General features: G+C 45.6%; 1 protein-coding gene across 1 annotated transcript in view; it reads left to right on the forward strand.

The window, feature by feature from the left end:
- Positions 1 to 21,579, forward strand: part of PUM3 (pumilio RNA binding family member 3) — a 517,651-nt gene that overhangs the window by 429,967 nt on the left and 66,105 nt on the right. The window contains exons 13-15 of the mRNA XM_069228428.1: positions 1,009 to 1,089; positions 7,983 to 8,125; positions 13,471 to 13,693. Coding sequence (XP_069084529.1) covers positions 1,009 to 1,089; positions 7,983 to 8,125; positions 13,471 to 13,693 — 447 coding nt within the window. The remainder of the gene's footprint in view (positions 1 to 1,008; positions 1,090 to 7,982; positions 8,126 to 13,470; positions 13,694 to 21,579) is intronic.

Here is a 21,579-nt window from a genome sequence, read left to right on the forward strand (position 1 = left end):
CACCTTCACAAAACACTATTGCATGGACATCCAAGTGAACAAAGTGTCAAGAGTGGGGCAAATAGTATCGAAAATCTGTTTGCAAGCTCAGCCTCATTTGGACTGCATTTCAAGGGTGACCAAGGATTCAGCTGCAAAATTCATGCACTGCATGTGAATCGTGAAAAGATTCACGGTGAACAAGCTTTGTAGCTTGAAGAATTTTCTGGAATCATGTGCAACCAACCACCTCCCTAGTAAATGAGGTGCAACAAAACAGGAAAAAGTCTGCGACATCTTTAAAATATAATAACGAGAAGCCAATAAGGACAAGAGTCGCCAAAGGGAAAAAAATATGAAGAGGACCACACAGAGGCTTCTGTGATGTCTGATGTCATGGAGTGATGGGCATAGCACCAAATGACTAAAGACTATGCCCCAACCAATGAGAAAAAGAGGGGTATTTAAAACCCAACCACTAGATGGTGGAAAAATGCACATCACGTGAATCCAGAAACCTCTTCAATCTGCAAAACTACTCCTACTGGTAAGTAACTATTTCGTTATCTAATTGGAGTGCAATAATATTTTGGCCTTGGGACAATAGTGGAAAATGACCATCTTCAAAAAAGGTCTTTCTTTCTGTGCTCTCAGTTTTGTGTTTTAAGTTGTTCTTTTCATGTTGTTGTAAAGGCTTAGTAGGGCTCTCTTTTTGTAGATAAAATATGGACCTAAATTAAGTTAAATAAATCTGGGATGAGCTTCTTGTTAACAAGACTCTTATGGTGTCTCTTAACTCTTTAAATACAGTTTTATCGAGTGTGATTTACTGCAGTCATGCTTGTCGTTTTATTGATTAGGCATGTGGATTTATGGTCTGTATAGTAACATCCCTGGTTTATTGTCAGTGAATGATGAATGGGGTTGAATTTCACATGCACTGGAATCAGGGCTGTAGGCAATCTTCTCTGCTGTATTTTACATAGATTTATAGGATGCAGTTTTATTGACATTTTACACATATTGCAGGGTGAATTCTCTCATTTGGTGCTGCTGGCAGCTTTCGATTGCATTGATGATACCAAGCTTGTGAAGCAGTTGGTCATATCCGTAAGTTGAAGCGATGATCTGTTGTTTAAATAATCATCATGAATATGATTTATTTATCTCCTGAAAAGATTTTTGAAACAGTTGCAACTTAATATGTTGCCCTTTTGTTTTTGCATTGCCACATTCCATGAGATTCTTTTCACTGCATTTGTTTTACGTTTCAGGCATTTTAACATTGCTGAATCAATAATGTTTGAATCTGATCAAACAATTTTAGAATGCTTATTGAACTAAACGGGCAACAGCATAATTTACTAAGATGCTTCATTAAGCAAACTCATTTGCTGTGGAATGCTACGTCTAACACATATGGTAACAGATCGTTGACACCCTTGATGTCCATATTTGTTTCACTTTGAACCTGCCCAAATATAACTGTTTGACTTCAAATGTATTTGCCAACAAATTTTCCTGAGGTTTAGAGCACTGTGGTGCTGCTAATTTATAAGATAATTGCAATTTCAAACTTTCTGTACTGTGTGAATTGCTCTTCTGTTCACTTTTAGTATCAGGAGGCTATTCCTAATCTACTTGCATGCTTGGCATCTTAAACACCTTAATATTGGTTCCCCTCAAGAAAACATTAGGTTTCATCCAATGTCTCTACTGTGCCTAATTCATAGGGTAGGCTAACATTTTGAGTACTAGTTGATGCCTTTAGGAGTCTGGACTGAATATTCATCACACCAGACAAAGTTTATGCATGCCTCCACCAAGTTTCCACCAGTATAATTTTGATGCAGGAAATGTTAAGTCAATACAGGAAACATTAATGGATTGTGTTTTCCACGCATACCGTAACATCAGTGGCACAGAACACAGGACAAACCATCAAATGGGCAGTACAAAAACTCAGCACACCCCCTTCAAAGCACACACTCCCACAGACCACCCTGCATGTGCACCAAAGCACTCCTTCCCCGTATATTATAGAATCCCCTTTTCATGAACATCACTGAAGATTTCCCATATCCATAGATAGACATTTCTCCATGTAGGCAGATGTAAAGAAAACACACCTAGACACGGTCTGTTTCTCTCTCCCTCCGTCCCTATTTTTTAAACAGAAGTATGTGAACCGCAAGTCATGTCATCTTCTTGAATACTGCGACCCATTTCTATACCTTTGTCCAAATAGCAATACCCAGCGATATTTGCTCATGGATGCAGCCACACACATCCAAAGATCCACTTTGATGAGGGTTATCCCAGTACACAACTATTCATGAATAGACTTCAGTCCACAAGAACAGTATTAAAACATTGAGATATTTTGTTGCTTTGACACATACACTTTGACACACACATAAACGTCCAAACTTATGCATGTAAACCTCGAGGGCTTTATTACATATTGTGTTCAATGAGTGAAACAGGCATCTGCACCCTCTGATCATTTGCCACTGACAATTGGTCAGCCTCATCTATGGTACAGATTGTGCTGTTGCAATCAAAAGTACACAATCCCCCATTCATTTGCTTTGAATTTTATAGATTTAACTATTTTTGTTTTCAAAGCTCAACACATACTCTCATTTACAGCCCACGGGCTGTTGAGGCCTAGTTGCTTATGCATACAAAGTTCTTCAAGGAAAAATAAAGAAACCCTAACCCATATTCCCCTCCCACACCTCTGCCCCCGTGACTAAGCCTAGACCCTTTTGCGACTGTTGATTCTTATTATCTTTTGTGTACATGCATGAGAGTGTGCCCCTTTGATGCCACTAGTACAATTGTGTAAGGAAATGCCTCCTTGGCATGGTTACCCCCTGACTTTTTGCCTTTGCTGATGCTATGTTTTGAATTGAAAGTGTGCTGAGGCCTGCTAACCAGGCCCCAGCACCAGTGTTCTTTCCCTAACCTGTACTTTTGTATCCACAATTGACACACCCTGGCATCCAGGTAAGTCCCTTGTAACTGGTACCCCTGGTACCAAGGGCCCTGATGCCAGGGAAGGTTTCTAAGGGCTGCAGCATATCTTATGCCACCCTGGGGACCCCTCACTCAGCACAGACACACTGCTTGCCAGCTTGTGTGTGCTGGTGAGGACAAAACGAGTAAGTCGACATGGCACTCCCCTCAGGGTGCCATGCCAACCTCACACTACCTATGCAGTATAGATAAGTCACCCCTCACAGCCCTAAGGCAGGGTGCACTATACCATAGGTGAGGGCACCAGTGCATGAGCACTGTGCCCCTACAGTGTCTAAGCCAAACCTTAGACATTGTAAGTGCAGGGTAGCCATAAGAGTATATGGTCTGGGAGTCTGTCAAACACGAACTCCACAGCACCATAATGGCTACACTGAAAACTGGGAAGTTTGGTATCAAACTTCTCAGCACAATAAACGCACACTGATGCCAGTGTACATTTTATTGTAAAATACACCCCAGAGGGCACCTTAGAGGTGCCCCCTGAAACCTTAACCAACTACCTGTGTAGGCTGACTGGTTTTAGCAGCCTGCCACAAACCGAGACATGTTGCTGGCCCCATGGGGAGAGTGCCTTTGTCACTCTGAGGCCAGTAACAAAGCCTGCACTGGGTGGAGATGCTAACACCTCCCCCAGGCAGGAATTGTCACACCTGGCGGTGAGCCTCAAAGGCTCACCTCCTTTGTGCCAACCCAGCAGGACACTCCAGCTAGTGGAGTTGCCCGCCCCCTCCGGCCAGGCCCCACTTTTGGCGGCAAGGCCGGAGAACATAATGAGAAAAACAAGGAGGAGTCACTGGCCAGTCAGGACAGCCCCTAAGGTGTCCTGAGCTGAAGTGACTCTAACTTTTAGAAATCCTCCATCTTGCAGATGGAGGATTCCCCCAATAGGGTTAGGATTGTGACCCCCTCCCCTTGGGAGGAGGCACAAAGAGGGTGTACCCACCCTCAGGGCTAGTAGCCATTGGCTACTAACCCCCCAGACCTAAACACGCCCTTAAATTTAGTATTTAAGGGCTACCCTGAACCCTAGAAAATTAGATTCCTGCAACTACAAGAAGAAGGACTGCCTAGCTGAAAACCCCTGCAGCGGAAGACCAGAAGACGACAACTTCCTTGGCTCCAGAAACTCACCGGCCTGTCTCCTGCCTTCCAAAGATCCTGCTCCAGCGACGCCTTCCAAAGGGACCAGCGACCTCGACATCCTCTGAGGACTGCCCCTGCTTCGAAAAGACAAGAAACTCCCGAGGACAGCGGACCTGCTCCAAGAAAGGCTGCAACTTTGTTTCCAGCAGCCTTGAAAGAACCCTGCAAGCTCCCCGCAAGAAGCGTGAGACTTGCAACACTGCACCCGGCGACCCCGACTCGGCTGGTGGAGAATCCAACACCTCAGGAGGGACCCCAGGACTACTCTGATACTGTGAGTACCAAAACCTGTCCCCCCTGAGCCCCCACAGCGCCGCCTGCAGAGGGAATCCCGAGGCTTCCCCTGACCGCGACTCTTTGAATCCAAAGTCCCGACGCCTGGGAGAGACCCTGCACCCGCAGCCCCCAGGACCTGAAGGGCCGGACTTTCACTGGAGAAGTGACCCCCAGGAGTCCCTCTCCCTTGCCCAAGTGGAGGTTTCCCCGAGGAATCCCCCCCCTTGCCTGCCTGCAGCGCTGAAGAGATCCCTAGATCTCCCATTGACTTCCATTACAAACCCGACGCTTGTTTCTACACTGCACCCGGCCGCCCCCGCGCTGCTGAGGGTGAAATTTCTGTGTGGGCTTGTGTCCCCCCCGGTGCCCTACAAAACCCCCCTGGTCTGCCCTCCGAAGACGCGGGTACTTACCTGCAAGCAGACCGGAACCGGGGCACCCCCTTCTCTCCATTCTAGCCTATGTGTTTTGGGCACCACTTTGAACTCTGCACCTGACCGGCCCTGAGCTGCTGGTGTGGTGACTTTGGGGTTGCTCTGAACCCCCAACGGTGGGCTACCTTGGACCAAGAACTAAGCCCTGTAAGTGTCTTACTTACCTGGTTAACCAAACAAATACTTACCTCCCCTAGGAACTGTGAAAATTGCACTAAGTGTCCACTTTTAAAACAGCTATTTGTGAATAACTTGAAAAGTATACATGCAATTTGGATGATTTGAAGTTCCTAAAGTACTTACCTGCAATACCTTTCGAATGAGATATTACATGTAGAATTTGAACCTGTGGTTCTTAAAATAAACTAAGAAAAGATATTTTTCTATACAAAAACCTATTGGCCGGATTTGTCTCTGAGTGTGTGTACCTCATTTATTGTCTATGTGTATGTACAACAAATGCTTAACACTACTCCTTGGATAAGCCTACTGCTCGACCACACTACCACAAAATAGAGCATTAGTATTATCTATTTTTACCACTATTTTACCTCTAAGGGGAACCCTTGGACTCTGTGCATGCTATTCCTTACTTTGAAATAGCACATACAGAGCCAACTTCCTACAACATGTGAGGGGATAGCTGCATTAGCAGTGTGCCCCTACAATGTCTAAGTCCATGCTTAGACATTGTCAATGCAGTGTGGCCATATTGAGTGCATGGGCTGGGAGTTTACCATTACGAACTCCACAGCTCATGATGGCTTCACTGAAGACTGGGAAGTTTGGTATCAAACGTCTCAGCACAATAAACCCACACTGATGCCAGTGTTGGATTTATTGTAAAATGCAAACAGAGGGCATCTTGGAAATGCCTCCTGTATTTTACCCAACCCTTTAGTGTAGGACAGACCAGTCTGTGCCAGCCTGCCACTAACAAACCTTTTTCTGACCCCATGGGGGTGAGAGCCTTTGTGCTCGCTGGAGTCAGAAACAAAGCCTGCCCTGGGTGGAGGTGCTTCACACCTCCCCTCTGCAGGAACTGTAACACTTTGCGGTGAGCCTCAAAGGATCAGGCCTCCTGTTACAGTGCACCAGGGCACTCCAGCTAGTGGAGATGCCCGGCCCCGTGCAAAGTCCCACTTTTGGCTGCAAGTCTGGTGGGAACATGAGGAAAAATGAGGAGTCAGAGCTGAAGTGACCCCCTCCCTGTAGAATCCTCCATCTTGGCTTGGAGGATAGGGACCAATAGGTTTAGCAATGTGCCTCCCTCCCCAAAGAGAGTGGGCACAGGAAGGGTGTAGCTACCCTCAAGGACAGCAGCCATTGGCTACTGCCCTCTGACCCCAGTAACAGCCTTAAATGTTGGATTTAAGGGCACCCCTGAACCTAGCTCACCAGATTCCTAGCGACCTCAAGAAGAAAAGAAGAAAGAAGCAAGAAGGAGCACTGCTAAGCCGACCCAAGCAGAGAAGTCTTCAGACACCAACTGACTGGGACCAGGCCTACTGGCCTATCTGCAGCTTCAGAAGCCCTGCTACAAAATTCGACCCATCCTACAGGACCAGCGACCTATACAAACTCCCAGAGGACTGCCTGCCCAGCCAAGGACAAAGAACTCCAGAGGACAGTGACCCTGTCCACAAGAAGCTTCAAAAAGGACTCCAGAACTGTCCCAGACCTGCAAGTCCTGCCCGTTCTGCACCCGACGCCCACGGCTCGAGTCCAGGTGACCCACCAGTCCAGGGCAGGTCCCAAGGCGATCCCGACCTTATGTCCACCATTGGTTGACTCCTCCTGGCCAACACACCACCACCTGCAGCCTAAATCCATAGAACCCCCCTGACCGCGAGAGAACTGGACGAAGATACACGACGCCCAAAGGCACTCCTGCGCCCCCAGCCCCCTGCCCTTGGGGAATCCGACCGATGGTCCACAATTGCTCAGTAGGCTGCCCTTCTCCTTGTCCAGTGTTTGGGTTTCAGGAACCGACCCCCTGGATCCAGACTGCAGCATCTTTGTGACCCATTCCTCAACCCCCACCCCCCCTCCTCCCCCCAGCTCATCCCATCGTCTCCCTGTGGTGAAGCATTGGGGGCCCAACACTGTTAGCGCACCCTGCACACAGCTGCCTCTGTGCCGCTGAGGGTGTGTGTTTGGTGCTAACCTGTGGCTCTTCTCCTCCCCCCCCCCCCCCACACACATTCTCCAATTCAGCTGGCCCTGTGTTCCTGTATTGTAGTTGGTCAGTGTTTGGGGTCATCTTGACCAGTGGACCTCCTAACCCCCTGGAGACTGGAACAGTAAGTCAAGTACTTACCTTCAAAACATACTAATACTTTTCCTCCCCTAGGACTGTATTGTTTCATACGAGAAATTGCATGTGTCAACTTCTGAAATAGAAAATTGCTACTTACTTGTAAGCTGCTTTATCTGCTAAAACCAAAAAAAGTATAGTTGATACATATGCTTGATACCTACTGACAGCTGTACTCATCAGCAACAAAGTTCTTCTGGTTCTAGTAATAAAGTAACAAAATATATTTTTGCTATATAAAAACAATTAGTCATTGAGTGTGTGCCTCATTTCTTGAGTGTGTGTACAACAAATGCTTTGCACTACCCTCTGATAAGCCTAACTGCTCGACCACACTACCATAAAAGAGATCATTAGCATTATGTATTTTAGCCTCTGTTAAACGTTTTGGGAGCTCCTGGACTCTGTGCATACTATATCTCATTTTGATATAGTATATACAGTGCCAGCTTCCTACAGCATTCAATACCCAAATACAGTTAAGTTGTATATTTTACCAGAATTATTTGTTGACATAGGTGTTTGTATCTTTTTTGTGCATAGTATTTTGTATATGGCCCATATGTTTGTTCTGCCCATTGCAAGCCTAACCCTGTCCCTAACTGATTGTGTTCAAGCTGCAATCTTTTCAACACTTTGGGGGAACCCCCAAATCAATTTGATGAACATTTTGCTGTTGCTTTAGTTTAGTCTTTGCTATATTAAAATAATTTATTTTTCCCTGTGACTAACATGCATTTCCTCTGGCAGCCAGTAATTTATTTGTATTTGTTTTTTTTTCCTTCCAGGAGATGATTGGTTCCCTCTCCAGTATCATTAACAACAAATATGGCAAGAAGGTTTTGTTGTATTTACTGAGCCCTAGGAATAATGCACATTTCCTTCCAGAGCTTGTGAAAGTTCTGCAGCAGGGCGATGGGAACACGCATAGGTAATTGCCACTCAAATACGTTGTAAATATCTTGTATTGGGAGGGAGATTCGTCTGTGTGTGCAGGTTTTAGTGTGTGTCACTGTGGTTACCATTTTAAATCATAACTATAAGATGAGTGCCTCTTTTTGACATGGTTAGTCCCCCCCCCTCCCCCCTCCCCCCAAACACCACATACACACTTTTTGCCTCATATCAGATGTGATTTTGGCTGAAAGAGCACTGGTTTCCTCCTAACCAAATCCCCTGTGTCAGCTCTTTACCTAAACTGTACAATTGTTTTCCCAATTGGCAAATCCTTTATTACCCTCTATACGTTTCTAGTAAATGGTACCCCTGGTACCTAGGGCTTGAGGTGCTAAGAAGGGTCCCTAAGGGCTGCAGCACGAATTGTGCCACCCTAAGGAACCCATCGCCGAGCATGACAGACTGCCATTACAGGCTGCGTGTCTTGGTGCAGACAAAAGTGAAAACACGATGTGCCATGTCCCTTAACACTAGATGCAATATATGTAAGTCACCCCTACAGCAGGCCCGATAGCCCAAAGGCAGGGTGCATTATATTACATGTGATATGCCCCTGCTATGTCTTTGTCAAACGTCAGATATAGTAAGTGGCCAGGGAAGCCATTTTAGATGCATGTGCTGGACCCTGGACAGTAAGAGTTCCCTTCTTCATGATGGCTTCACTGAAGATAGGGATGTTTGGTATCAAATATCTCGTATTGGTGAACCCACACTGATGCCATTGTTGGATTTACCAATACATGCACCCAGAGGGCACCTAAGGGGTGCCCCCTGAAAACCTACCAGCCTCTGGTGTGCTTGCTGACTGGTTTCTGCCTGCCTGCCACCTGAGATGAGACACTGTTCTTCCCACCTAGGGTGAGTGCCCTCTGCTCTGTGGAGGCCCAGAACAAAAGCCTGTCCAGGAAGAGGGTGTAACACCCCCTCCCACTGGATAACCTGCTGAATAGCCTTCCTATGACGGCAAGCCTCAAAGGGCTGCTGCCTTTGAAATATGAATCTGGCACCCCCTCACAGAAGAGGAAGCCAACCCCCTGTCCAGAGCCCACCTGGCGCCTAGACAGGTAGGGAAATTAGCTAGTCAAGGTGGGTGAGCCAATTCCCGGCTAGTACCACCTCAAAGGTGGGCCAAGGTGAGGTGAACACGATTTTTCAGAGGTAGCCGTCTTTGAGATGGCATACCTAGGAATTCTGGGACAGGGTTATGCCCACTTCTCACAGGAAGTGGTCATAGGGGGCTTAGTGACCCCCAATGGTCGGTAGCCCATTGGCTACTGTAAGGAAATGCCTCCTTGGCATGGTTACCCCCTGACTTTTTGCCTTTGCTGATGCTATGTTTTGAATTGAAAGTGTGCTGAGGCCTGCTAACCAGGCCCCAGCACCAGTGTTCTTTCCCTAACCTGTACTTTTGTATCCACAATTGGCACACCCTGGCATCCAGATAAGTCCCTTGTAAATGGTACCCCTGGTACCAAGGGCCCTGATGCCAAGGAAGGTCTCTAAGGGCTGCAGCATGTCTTATGCCACCCTGGAGACCCCTCACTCAGCACAGACACACTGGGTACAGGGTGCGAAACAGCATTTGGTGCTCAAAGCATTTCAATGTTGATTGGTCACTGCGAAAAGAGGCTGGAGGCTCTGGCCAGGAGGCCATTCAGGCTAAACCAACAGCGAGGCTCTTGGGAGGAGGCACAAAGAGGGTGTACCCACCCTCAGGGCTGGTAGCCATTGGCTACTAAACCCCCAGACCTAAACACGCCCTTAAATTTAGTATTTAAGGGCTCCCCTGAACCTAAGAATTTAGATTCCTGAAACTACAAGAAGAAGAAGACTGCTGAGCTGAAAAACCCCTGCAGAGGAAGAACAGAAGACACCAACTGCTTTGGCCCCAGACTTACCGGCCTGTCTCCTGCCTTCCAAAGAAACCTGCTCCAGCGACACTTTCCAAGGGACCAGCGACCTCTGAATCCTCTGAGGACTGCCCTGCTTCAAGAAAGACAAGAAACTCACGAGGACAGCGGCACTGCTCCAAAAAAACTGCAACTTTGTTTCAAGGAGCAGATTTAAAGACCCCTGCAACTCCCCGCAAGAAGCGTGAGACGTGCAACACTGCATCCGGCGACCCCGACTCGACTGGTGGAGAACCAACACCTCAGGGAGGACCCTCTGGCGACTCCAAGACTGTGAGTAACCAAAGTTGTCCCACCTGAGCCCCCACAGCCACGCCTGCAGAGGGAATCCCGAGGCTCCCCCTGACCGCGACTGCCTGAACTCCATTTCCCGACGGCTGGAAAAGACCCTGCACCCCCAGCACCTGAAGGAACGGAACTCCTGTGCAGGAGTGACCCCCAGGAGGCCCTCTCCCTTGCCCAGGTGGTGGCTACCCCGAGGAGCACCCCCCTTGCCTGCCTGCATCGCTGAAGAGACCCCTTGGTCTCCCATAGGAAACTATTGGAAACCCGACGCGTGTTCCCACACTGCACCTGGCCGCCCCCGCGCTGCTGAGGGTGTACTTTTTGTGTGGACTTGTGTCCCCCCCGGTGCCCTACAAAACCCCCCTGGTCTGCCCTCCGAAGACGCGGGTACTTACCTGCTGGCAGACTGGAACCGGGGCACCCCCTTCTCTCCATTATAGCCTATGTGTTTTGGGCACCTCTTTGACCTCTGCACCTGACCGGCCCTGAGCTGCTGGTGTGGTGACTTTGGGGTTGCTCTGAACCCCCAACGGTGGGCTACCTTGGACCAAGAACTGAAACCTGTAAGTGACTTACTTACCTGTGAAACCTAACAATACTTTACCTCCCCTAGGAACTGTGAAAATTGCACTGTGTCCACTTTTAAAACAGCTTATTGTGTTTTATGTAAAAAGTATACATGCTAATGTAATGATTCCAAGTTCCTAAAGTACTTACCTGCAATACCTTTCAAATGAGATATTACATGTAGAATTTGAACCTGTGGTTCTTAAAATAAACTAAGAAAATATATTTTTCTATAACAAAACCTATTGGCTGGATTTGTCTCTGAGTGTGTGTTCCTCATTTATTGCCTGTGTGTATGTACAACAAATGCTTAACACTACTCCTTTGATAAGCCTACTGCTCGACCACACTACCACAAAATAGAGCATTAGTATTATCTCTTTTTGCCACTATCTTACCTCTAAGGGGAACCCTTGGACTCTGTGCATACTATTCCTTACTTTGAAATAGTGCATACAGAGCCAACTTCCTACACATATATAAAGATACTTGCTATTTTTATACATTGGTGTGGATCTCCTTTTTGAGTTGTGTGTCTCGTGTTTTTGGAGATGTTTTGCACTCCTCTGTGTTAGGCCTAAGGCTGCTCGGCCACACTACCTATAAATAGAGCACTTTAGGATTGCGTAGCAAGCCCTGTCCACTCACTGGGCACCCTTAGACCCTTTACAGGGTATTGACATACCATATAAAGGGCGAGCTTCCTACAAGAGCTGGGTAAGTCTTTCACGCTTCTTAGGGTGATCCATTGAGTACCGGTGGTATTTTAGTAATCCCTGTTCTTTCAATTTGTAAAAGTCTCTCGAACAAGTTGCATATAATTATTCTCTAGAGGCCACTTGTAATAGGGCCCTAGTGATACTCTTGACATGGCTGTGAGTGCAGGTCTAGATTAAGTTTTGAAAAGGAGATTGTGTTATGTGCTTAATCTCTCACTGTGTGTTTTAGAATAACAATCTCTCTCGAAGAGAGGAGGGCTTGCCTGGGAATATAATACTGTTTTCTGATTCACCTTTAGAGTGTCACTTTATTTTTTGGTGCATGTGAAAATGTGTAATTCCGCACTTCCATCATAAAATGTAAACTTAAAACCTTTAAATCATAACTCTGAATTTGGTTCTTTTTCAACCTCAGTTGTTGCTATCTCCGTGTCTGTATATTTAGAAATAAATGACTGACAATGACAGCAAAATGTACACTTTTAAAGGTTCATTCCGGTGGTGGAGGCTAATGCAGAAGCAGTGTGCCAAACTCAAGAGAATATCAAGTCATGGCAAAATACCTTGTATTTAAACCTCTCCATTGGGATGTGTAGCAATACTTTCTCTTAGTGTAGTGTACTTTACAGGGAACTCTGATTCCAGGCCTTTAACAACTGGTATAACGCTCGGCAGCTGGCTATAATCAATTTAAATTAAAGTAATGATTATCTGCATGGTCTAGGGCTCTTGAAATATGTTTAACTTGCAATGTTTATAAATGCATTATCTAGAACGATTTGTAAATAAAAACGGCAGTAATGTGAAATTGAATATGTAAGACTTAGCTACATGTGTAGCTCAAAGAAACGTTTTAAGGTAATAACTTTCCAGTTATAGTTAAATCTAAGCATATCAACTATCTGGTACAATAACTGAGACAAATTTAAAAAAAGGAAAAAGTTGGTGTTAAACAAGCTAAATCCAAGGCACGATAAGTTCACTCTTCACCCCATCTTAAAAATATTTCTTTTACTCTTTTTTCTTCTGAAATAAAATGGTCAGTGGTAAATTGTGAACAAATGTGTATGGTTTTATGTAGTGTGTAGCAGGAAAAGAGGCATATGGGTCAGGCGTCGACTAGCATAAAATGATGAATGCATTTATTAATTTTAGTCACCCAGGGCCTAGTTCCAGCAATTGTTTTTTTTTTACCTGTTGTGCCACTCTAAAGTACAGTCAAACATGTGCAAATCAATCTCGATTGTGCTCCAATTGGTACATTTCTGCTCAAACTGCCAGGCCGTAGCTCCATCAGATGGGAGCACAGGCAAACAACTGTGTTCCCTGTACAATAAGACTTAATTGACACCTCAGGGCCTAAGTAGGCTGAAACCAGTCTGAGGTTGCTTGCGTTTCTGTTTAGATGGGGTATTTGCCTCTGAATTTGAGCTTGCTTCTTCCTATTGAAGCACGAGTAAGGTTCGTTCGCATGGACTGAAATTCGGTCCCGAACGACCATCCACGGGGGAGACTTTTACAAGCATTTCAGCAATCACCTTTGTCTACTTGAATAGGCCACCCTTACAGTGGCAGTACATACATTGACTTTTAAGCACTCTCCACTTTGCCTATGACTGTGAGCTATAACTCTGAAGCCAAGGAAGCAGGGAAATTGCTGAAAAGATCTGCCTACATGAGTAGTCATTAGCACAAACCACATTGTAAATTCTAATGTTAGAAAGCATTTCACACCATAAAAGTATTTCTTTTCTGAATATTTCTCAGCTTGAGGAATAAAAAAGGTTGAACTTGAGTGTTCCTCACCATTTTTGTGTGTGTGTGTTTTATTTCAATAGTAAGAAAGACCCTGTGGTCCGCCGTCGTGAACTCCTAGAAGCTGTGTCTCCTCCCCTTTTGAAATACCTGGAGGACCATGCCAGAGAGCTTGTTATGGACAAAGCATCCTGTGTTCTTGTTCCCAGTATATTAGAGTCTGCTCTTGGAGACACCCAGCCTGCCATGGATGCCATTGCTGCCATGGCGGCAGAAGGATTTGTTGCAGGTGGAATCGATGGAGAGGTAAACATGTACTGAAAATGTTATTTGTTGTTATAACCAGTTAAATGTATTCATTGCTCACCTATGGCCTTATTTTACTATCTAGTGGTTGAGCGTGAATGGTACTGCATCTTGAATGCACAGTGGTTGACTGGAAGTGTGTTTCAGCTACCTCACACCTGAGGCTGATCTCCATCTGTAGAATACCTAGTGAGTGATATGCTTAGACTGTATGGTGAACCACTGGCATCTAGTGGAAAGACCACAATAATGATGCAGTATGATCCATGTTAACCATCATTGGCCACTCAGTGAGAGTATGGGTTATTTCCTTTTTAGGTCTCGCCTACAGACAGCTTTTGAAGGCCTGTTGTGTGCAATACAATGGATAGATTTGGCTTTGTGTCAGCCCATTGCTCATCTTTGGTTGGCTTTCTTGTCAGTCTTGTTTGCTTGCATTCTGTTTGATGACTTTCCTTCCTCTTCTTGTGTCTATCCTTAACCCATCTCACAACTACATTATCATCCTTTTTATTTGATATCTTTTATCTTGCTGTGGCTGCCATCAAGAAACTACAATTTTTTCTTTCTTTCAGCAGTCATGGGAGGGACATGTATTTTCTTACTTACTGTCTTCCGTGTGCTGAAGGATTGCAGTTCTCTCCTTTGTGCACACAATTTGTTTAGTTTGTGTTGTCCTGTGTGTAGCTGCCAGTCAGAAGTAGATGCACATGGAATGGTTCAGCCGAACATTCTGCAAGGATTCCACTTTTTCAATGTGCGCATTATATTGGCTGCATGTAAAAAAAAAATGGCACTCTTGTTTTGACACAAGCTTTCCAAGCTGCATATTCTCGTACAAACATTTAGTTTTTAAGGAAAGAATACAGAGAGTTCTCATCTGACACTTGCCAAATCAAACATTTATGAGGGTTGTAGATGTCACTTTGAAATATAGTGCACATTCTTTCATTATCAGGGTTGCCATCTTTCATAGAGAAAATATTTGTTCATGCTTTTAGAGTCTAGAAGGGCCAAGAGGTTGTAACTCAATGTAGGAACCTGGGTTCTGGTTGCAGTACCCCCCTCCCACTTTTTTTTGCCTGGTTTGTGATACAACCTTTGAGTGTGCTGGGTTCCTGCTTACCAGGTCCTCAGTGCCAGTGTTCCTCCCCCAAAACAAGGCACCTGGTCACTTGATCCCCAAGTGGGCAGGCCTTTTAGCACCTCTGTAAGTCCCTAGTAAATGGTACCACAGGGGCATGGGTACTTAAGAGGGCCCCTAAGAGCTGCAGCACAACGTGTGCCACTCTAAGGGATCCAGCACCAACCTCATGCAGACTGCAATTGCAGGTTGCTTGACAAGGTGCTCCTGTGGGTAGCTGGTTTCACCCCTCCTGAGCTTCACCTGCAGCCTCTACACACAGGCCCCCTCAAACGTGCCTGCTCCAGTAAGGAAAAACACAATGCCTAAGGCCACCCCTGCATCCGTCACCTCTGGGCCTTGGAGGAAAGGACCAAAGGTATCCTCCCCCAGTCCCCGAGCATCGCGAGGTCTGAGCCCACTTGCTAGTTCAGCCTGACTGGCTTCCTAGCCAGAGCCTGCAGTCTCTTTTCTCAGTCAGCGATCTCCATTGAAACACATTGGGCACCCAACGCTGAAACCTGTGCACCCGGATGCCCCAGGGCCTCCCAAAGTGACCTGTTTGTGCTGCTTTGGACCTTGGCCCATACTTACCTTACCTCCAGAAGATTGGTCTTGTAAGTCGCTGTTAAGTACCAGTTTGCAGAACTTGTTTTTTCTCCAATAGGATAACATTCCAGAACTAAAAAATTGCACTGTGTCCACTTTTTAAAGTGAAAATAATTCCTATTTAAAAACGTACTTACCTGAATGATTTTTCTCTAATGCCTAAACATATATATATATATATATGTTCGATGGCATGTGTAGCTGCAGATACACATGCTGTGCACAGTCCGCCGTCTGGTGTTGGGCTCGGAGTGTTACAAGTTGTTTTTCTTCGAAGAAGTCTTTTCGAGTCACGATACCGAGGGACTCCTCCCCTTTCGGTTCCATTGCGCATGGGCGTCGACTCCATCTTAGATTGTTTTTTTTCCGCCATCGGGTTCGGACGTGTTCCTTTTCGCTCCGTGTTTCGGGTCGGAAAGTTAGTTAGAATCTCGGAAAAAATCGTCGGTATTGTTTCGTTCGGTATCGGGTTAGTTAGAACAAATCGACACCGAATCTTGAAGAGCTCCGGTGGCCCTTCGGGGTAGTTTCGATCCCCCGTCGGGGCCTGGTCGGCCCGACCGCGTGCGACTTCAAGACTGATGGAACGGACCCCGTTCCGCTTCTGTCCTAAATGCCATAACAAATATCCGTATACGGATCAGCATTTGGTCTGTAACTTGTGCCTGTCCCCGGAGCACAAGGAGGATACGTGTGAAGCCTGTCGAGCGTTTCGGTCGAGGAAGACGCTCAGAGACCGAAGAGCCAGAAGATTGCAAATGGCGTCCACGCCGACAGGACAACATCGGTTCGAGGACGAAGAGGAAGCGTTCTCCATCCACGAGTCGGATTCGGGGGAATCCGACGCCGAAGACATAACAACCGTGAGTAAGACGTCGAAAATTAGGACTCACGAAAAGTCCACAAAGCCCAGGGGACGCCACTGCCAACAGGCCATGGCTTAACCCAAAAACTAGGTGACCGAGCCAAGGCACCGAAAAAGGGCATGCTGGTGTCGAAGTCATCCGACTCCGGTCGTGATACCGCCACACAGCAACCTCGGAGCCGAGACACCGGCTCCGAGACAATTCGGCGCAGAGACAGCGGCACCGAAGATGTTCGGCACCGAGATACCACGCCGAAATCAAAGAAATCTTCTTCGGAGCCTAAAAAGCCTACCGAAAAGGTTTCGGTACCGAAAAAAGCCTCTGAACCGAAAATTAGTTCCTATACAGAGGAACAAGGACTAAACACCCAATTGCATAGATTTGGTGAAGAGCTTCAAACTGTAGAAACTGACTTCACTCAAAGGAGGCTTCACATCCAGGAAGACACAGGGAAGATAACCACTCTTCCCCCAATCAAGATGAAAAGGAAACTTGTTTTCCAACAAGGGGACAAGCAACCACAAGCAAAGGTGGTAAAGAAAGTAACACCACCACCTTCTCCACCACAATCAACACATGCATCACCGGTGCAAACTCCACCACTAACGCACTCACCAGCTCATACCACTTAACACCCTGTCCTCCACCCATAGCCAGTATCAAAGCCTTCCCATGCTCCCAGGAATGCTAAGGCACTCAAAACAAATATTTCAGGAGCCAGTTAAAGGCAGAGCCATAACTCCAAGGGTGGAGAAAAAATATAAGGCACCTCCCACAGACCCAATATTTATTACAACACAACTAACACCGGACTCAGTAGTTGTGGGGGCAGCTCGTAAAAGAGCCAACTCTCATACATCAGGCGACGCACCACCTCCAGACAAGGAGAGCCGCAAATTTGATGCAGCGGGAAAAAGAGTTGCAGCACAAGCAGCAAATCAGTGGCGTATCGCCAACTCGCAAGCACTCTTGGCAAGATACGACAGGGCTCATTGGGATGAAATGCAACATCTCATCGAACACCTTCCCAAGGAGTTCCAAAAAAGAGCGCAACAAGTGGTGGAAGAGGGACAAAGTATCTCGAACAATCAGATACGGTCTTCCATGGATGCAGCCGATACAGCTGCAAGGACAATAAACACTGCAGTCACAATACGGAGGCACGCTTGGCTGCACACTTCTGGGTTCAAACCCGAAATCCAACAGGCTGTGCTCAATATGCCGTTTAATGAACAGCAATTGTTTGGGCCGGAGGTAGACACTGCCATTGAAAAACTAAAAAAGGACACCGATACAGCCAAAGCCATGGGCGCACTCTACTCCCCGCAGAGCAGAGGCACATTTCGGAAGACACCTTTTAGGGGAGGGTTTCGGGGTCAACCCACAGAAACCAACACTTCACAGACAAGACCACCTACCTACCAGGGTCAATATCAAAGGGGAGGTTTTCGGGGACAATATAGAGGAGGCCAATTCCCAAGAAGTCAGGGAAAATTTCAAGGTCCCAAAACCCCTCAAAATAAACAGTGACTCACAAGTCACACAACCCCATCACACAACACCAGGGGGGGGAGACTAAGCCAATTCTACGAATCTTGGGAAGAAATAACAACAGACACTTGGGTCTTAGCAATTATCCAACATGGCTATTGCATAGAATTTCACAAATTCCCTCCAAACGTCCCACCGAAAACACACAATATGTCAAAACAGCATATAGATCTTCTAGGACTAGAAGTTCAAGCATTACTACAAAAGGACGCAATAGAATTAGTACCAAGCCTACAGAAAAACACAGGAGTTTACTCACTGTATTTTCTAATACCAAAGAAGGACAAAACTCTGAGACCAATACTAGATCTCAGAACACTAAATACCTACATCAAATCAGACCACTTTCACATGGTCACATTACAAGACGTAATCCCACTGCTCAAACAGCAGGACTACATGACAACATTAGACCTAAAGGATGCGTATTTCCACATACCGATACATCCTTCCCACAGGAAATACCGAAGGTTCGTATTCAAAGGAATACATTACCAATTCAAAGTGTTGCCATTCGGAATAACAACTGCGGCAAGAGTCTTTACAAAATGCCTGGCAGTAGTAGCTGCACATATCAGAAGGCAGCAGATACACGTGTTCCCTTACTTAGACGACTGGTTAATCAAGACCAACACGCTAACCAGGTGTTCACGTCACACAAAGTATGTCATACAGACCCTTCACAAGCTGGGTTTCTCCATCAACTATGCAAAGTCACACCTTTTGCTGTGTCAAACACAGCAATACTTAGGAGCGACAATCAACACTACAGAAGGGATAGCCACTCCAAGTCCAAAAAGGGTTCAAACATTTCACAAGGTGATACAGGCCATGTATCCAACACAAAAGATACAAGCAAAAATGGTATTAAAACTCCTAGGCATGATGTCTTCATGCATAGCCATTGTCCCAAACGCAAGATTGCACATGCGGCCCTTACAACAATGCCTAGCATCACAATGGTCACATGCACAGGGTCAACTTCTAGATCTGGTGTTGATAGACCGCCAAACATACATCTCGCTTCTATGGTGGAACAATACAAATTTAAACAAAGGGCGGCCTTTCCAAGACCCAGTGCCACAATACGTCATAACAACGGATGCTTCCATGACAGGGTGGGGAGCACACCTCAATCAACACAGCATCCAAGGACAATGGGACATACATCAAAGGAAGTTTCACATAAATCACTTAGAACTGTTAGCAGTATTTCTAGCGTTGAAAGCATTTCAACCCATGATAACCCACAAATACATTCTTGTCAAAACAGACAACATGACAACAACGTATTATTTAAACAAACAGGGGGGGACACACTCGACACAGTTGTGTCTCCTAACACAAAAAATATGGCATTGGGCAATTCACAACCACATTCGCCTAATAGCACAATTTATTCCAGGGATCCAGAACCAGCTAGCAGACAATCTCTCTCGGGATCACCAACAAGTCCACGAATGGGAAATTCACCCCCAAATACTGAACACTTACTTTCAAATTTGGGGAACACCTCAAATAGATCTATTTGCAACAAAAGAAAACGCAAAATGCCAAAACTTCGCATCCAGGTTCCCACACCATCAATCCCAAGTCAATGCTCTATGGATGAATTGGTCAGGGATATTTGCGTACGCTTTTCCCCCTCTCCCTCTCCTTCCATATCTAGTAAACAGATTGAGTCAAAACAAACTCAAACTCCTACTAATAGCACCAACATGGGCAAGACAACCTTGGTATACAACACTACTAGACCTGTCAGTAGTACCTCATGTCAAGCTACCCAACAGACCAGATCTGTTAACACAACACAAACAGATCAGGCATCCAAACCCAGCATCGCTGAATCTAGCAATTTGGCTCCTGAAATCCTATAATTTGGACACTTAGACCTCACACAAGAGTGTATGGAGGTCATAAAACAAGCTAGAAAACCTTCCACTAGACACTGCTATGCAAATAAATGGAAAAGATTTGTTTGTTACTGCCATAATAATCAAATTCAACCATTGCACGCAACTCCAAAAGATGTAGTAGGATATTTACTACATTTGCAAAAATCAAATCTAGCTTTCTCTTCCATAAAGATACATCTCACCGCAATATCTGCTTACCTGCAGATTACTCATTCAACTTCCCTATTTAGAATACCTGTCATTAAAGCGTTTATGGAAGGCCTAAAGAGAATTATACCACCAAGGACACCACCTGTTCCTTCATGGAACCTCAACATTGTCTTAACAAGGCTCATGGGTCCACCTTTCGAACCCATGCATTCTTGTGAAATGCAATACTTAACGTGGAAAGTTGCATTTCTCATTGCCATCACATCTCTAAGAAGAGTGAGTGAGATTCAGGCATTTACCATACAAGAACCATTTATTCAAATACACAAGAATAAGGTAGTTCTAAGAACAAATCCAAAATTCTTACCAAAGGTTATCTCACCGTTCCACTTAAATCAAACAGTAGAATTACCAGTGTTCTTCCCACAGCCAGATTTGGTAGCTGAAAGAGCACTACATACATTAGACATCAAGAGAGCACTAATGTACTACATTGACAGAACAAAACAAATTAGGAAGACAAAACAACTATTTATTGCCTTTCAAAAACCTCATACAGGAAATCCAATTTCAAAACAAGGCATTGCCAGGTGGATAGTTAAGTGTATTCAAACCTGCTATCTTAAAGCAAAGAGAGAGCTGCCTATTACACCAAAGGCACACTCAACCAGAAAGAAAGGGGCTACCATGGCCTTTCTAGGAAATATTCCAATGAACGAAATATGTAAGGCAGCAACATGGTCTACGCCTCATACATTTACCAAGCACTACTGTGTAGATGTGTTAACTGCACAACAAGCCACAGTAGGTCAGGCTGTACTAAGAACATTATTTCAAACTACTTCAACTCCTACAGGCTGAACCACCGCTTTTGGGGAGATAACTGCTTACTAGTCTATGCACAGCATGTGTATCTGCAGCTACACATGCCATCGAACGGAAAATGTCACTTACCCAGTGTACATCTGTTCGTGGCATGAGTCGCTGCAGATTCACATGCGCCCACCCGCCTCCCCGGTAGCCGTTTAGAAGTAGATCTTAAACAATTGTACATTTGTAAATATATTACTTTAACCATTATTATGTACATACGTATTCATTCCATTGCATGGGCACTATGACTAACATACACAACTCCTACCTCACCCTCTGCGGGGAAAACAATCTAAGATGGAGTCGACGCCCATGCGCAATGGAACCAAAAGGGGAGGAGTCCCTCGGTCTCGTGACTCAAAGACTTCTTCGAAGAAAAACAACTTGTAAAACTCCGAGCCCAACACCAGACGGCGGACTGTGCACAGCATGTGAATCTGCAGCGACTGATGCCACGAACAGATGTACACTGGGTAAGTTTTCCATATACACATACTTGCTATTTTTATAAGTTGGGTGGATCTCCTTTTTGAGTCGTGTGTCTCATTTGTTGACTATTGTTTGTATTTGTAGGTGTCTTGCACTCCTCTGTATTAAGCCTAAGGCTGCTGAACCACAGTACCCCTAAATAGAGCACTTTGGGCTTGCATAGCAAGCAAACCCTGTCCACTCACTGGGGAACCCCTGGACCCTTTACACAGTATTCAGTTCATAATGGGAAAGCTTCCTACAGCTCAAAACATGACATGACACACAGCCTGTGTGCCGTGTCCCCTAAACACTGCGTGTAATATTTCT

The sequence above is a fragment of the Pleurodeles waltl genome, chromosome 1_1 (genome assembly GCF_031143425.1).
Source record: "Pleurodeles waltl isolate 20211129_DDA chromosome 1_1, aPleWal1.hap1.20221129, whole genome shotgun sequence".
NCBI classification, from domain to species: Eukaryota; Metazoa; Chordata; class Amphibia; order Caudata; family Salamandridae; genus Pleurodeles; species Pleurodeles waltl.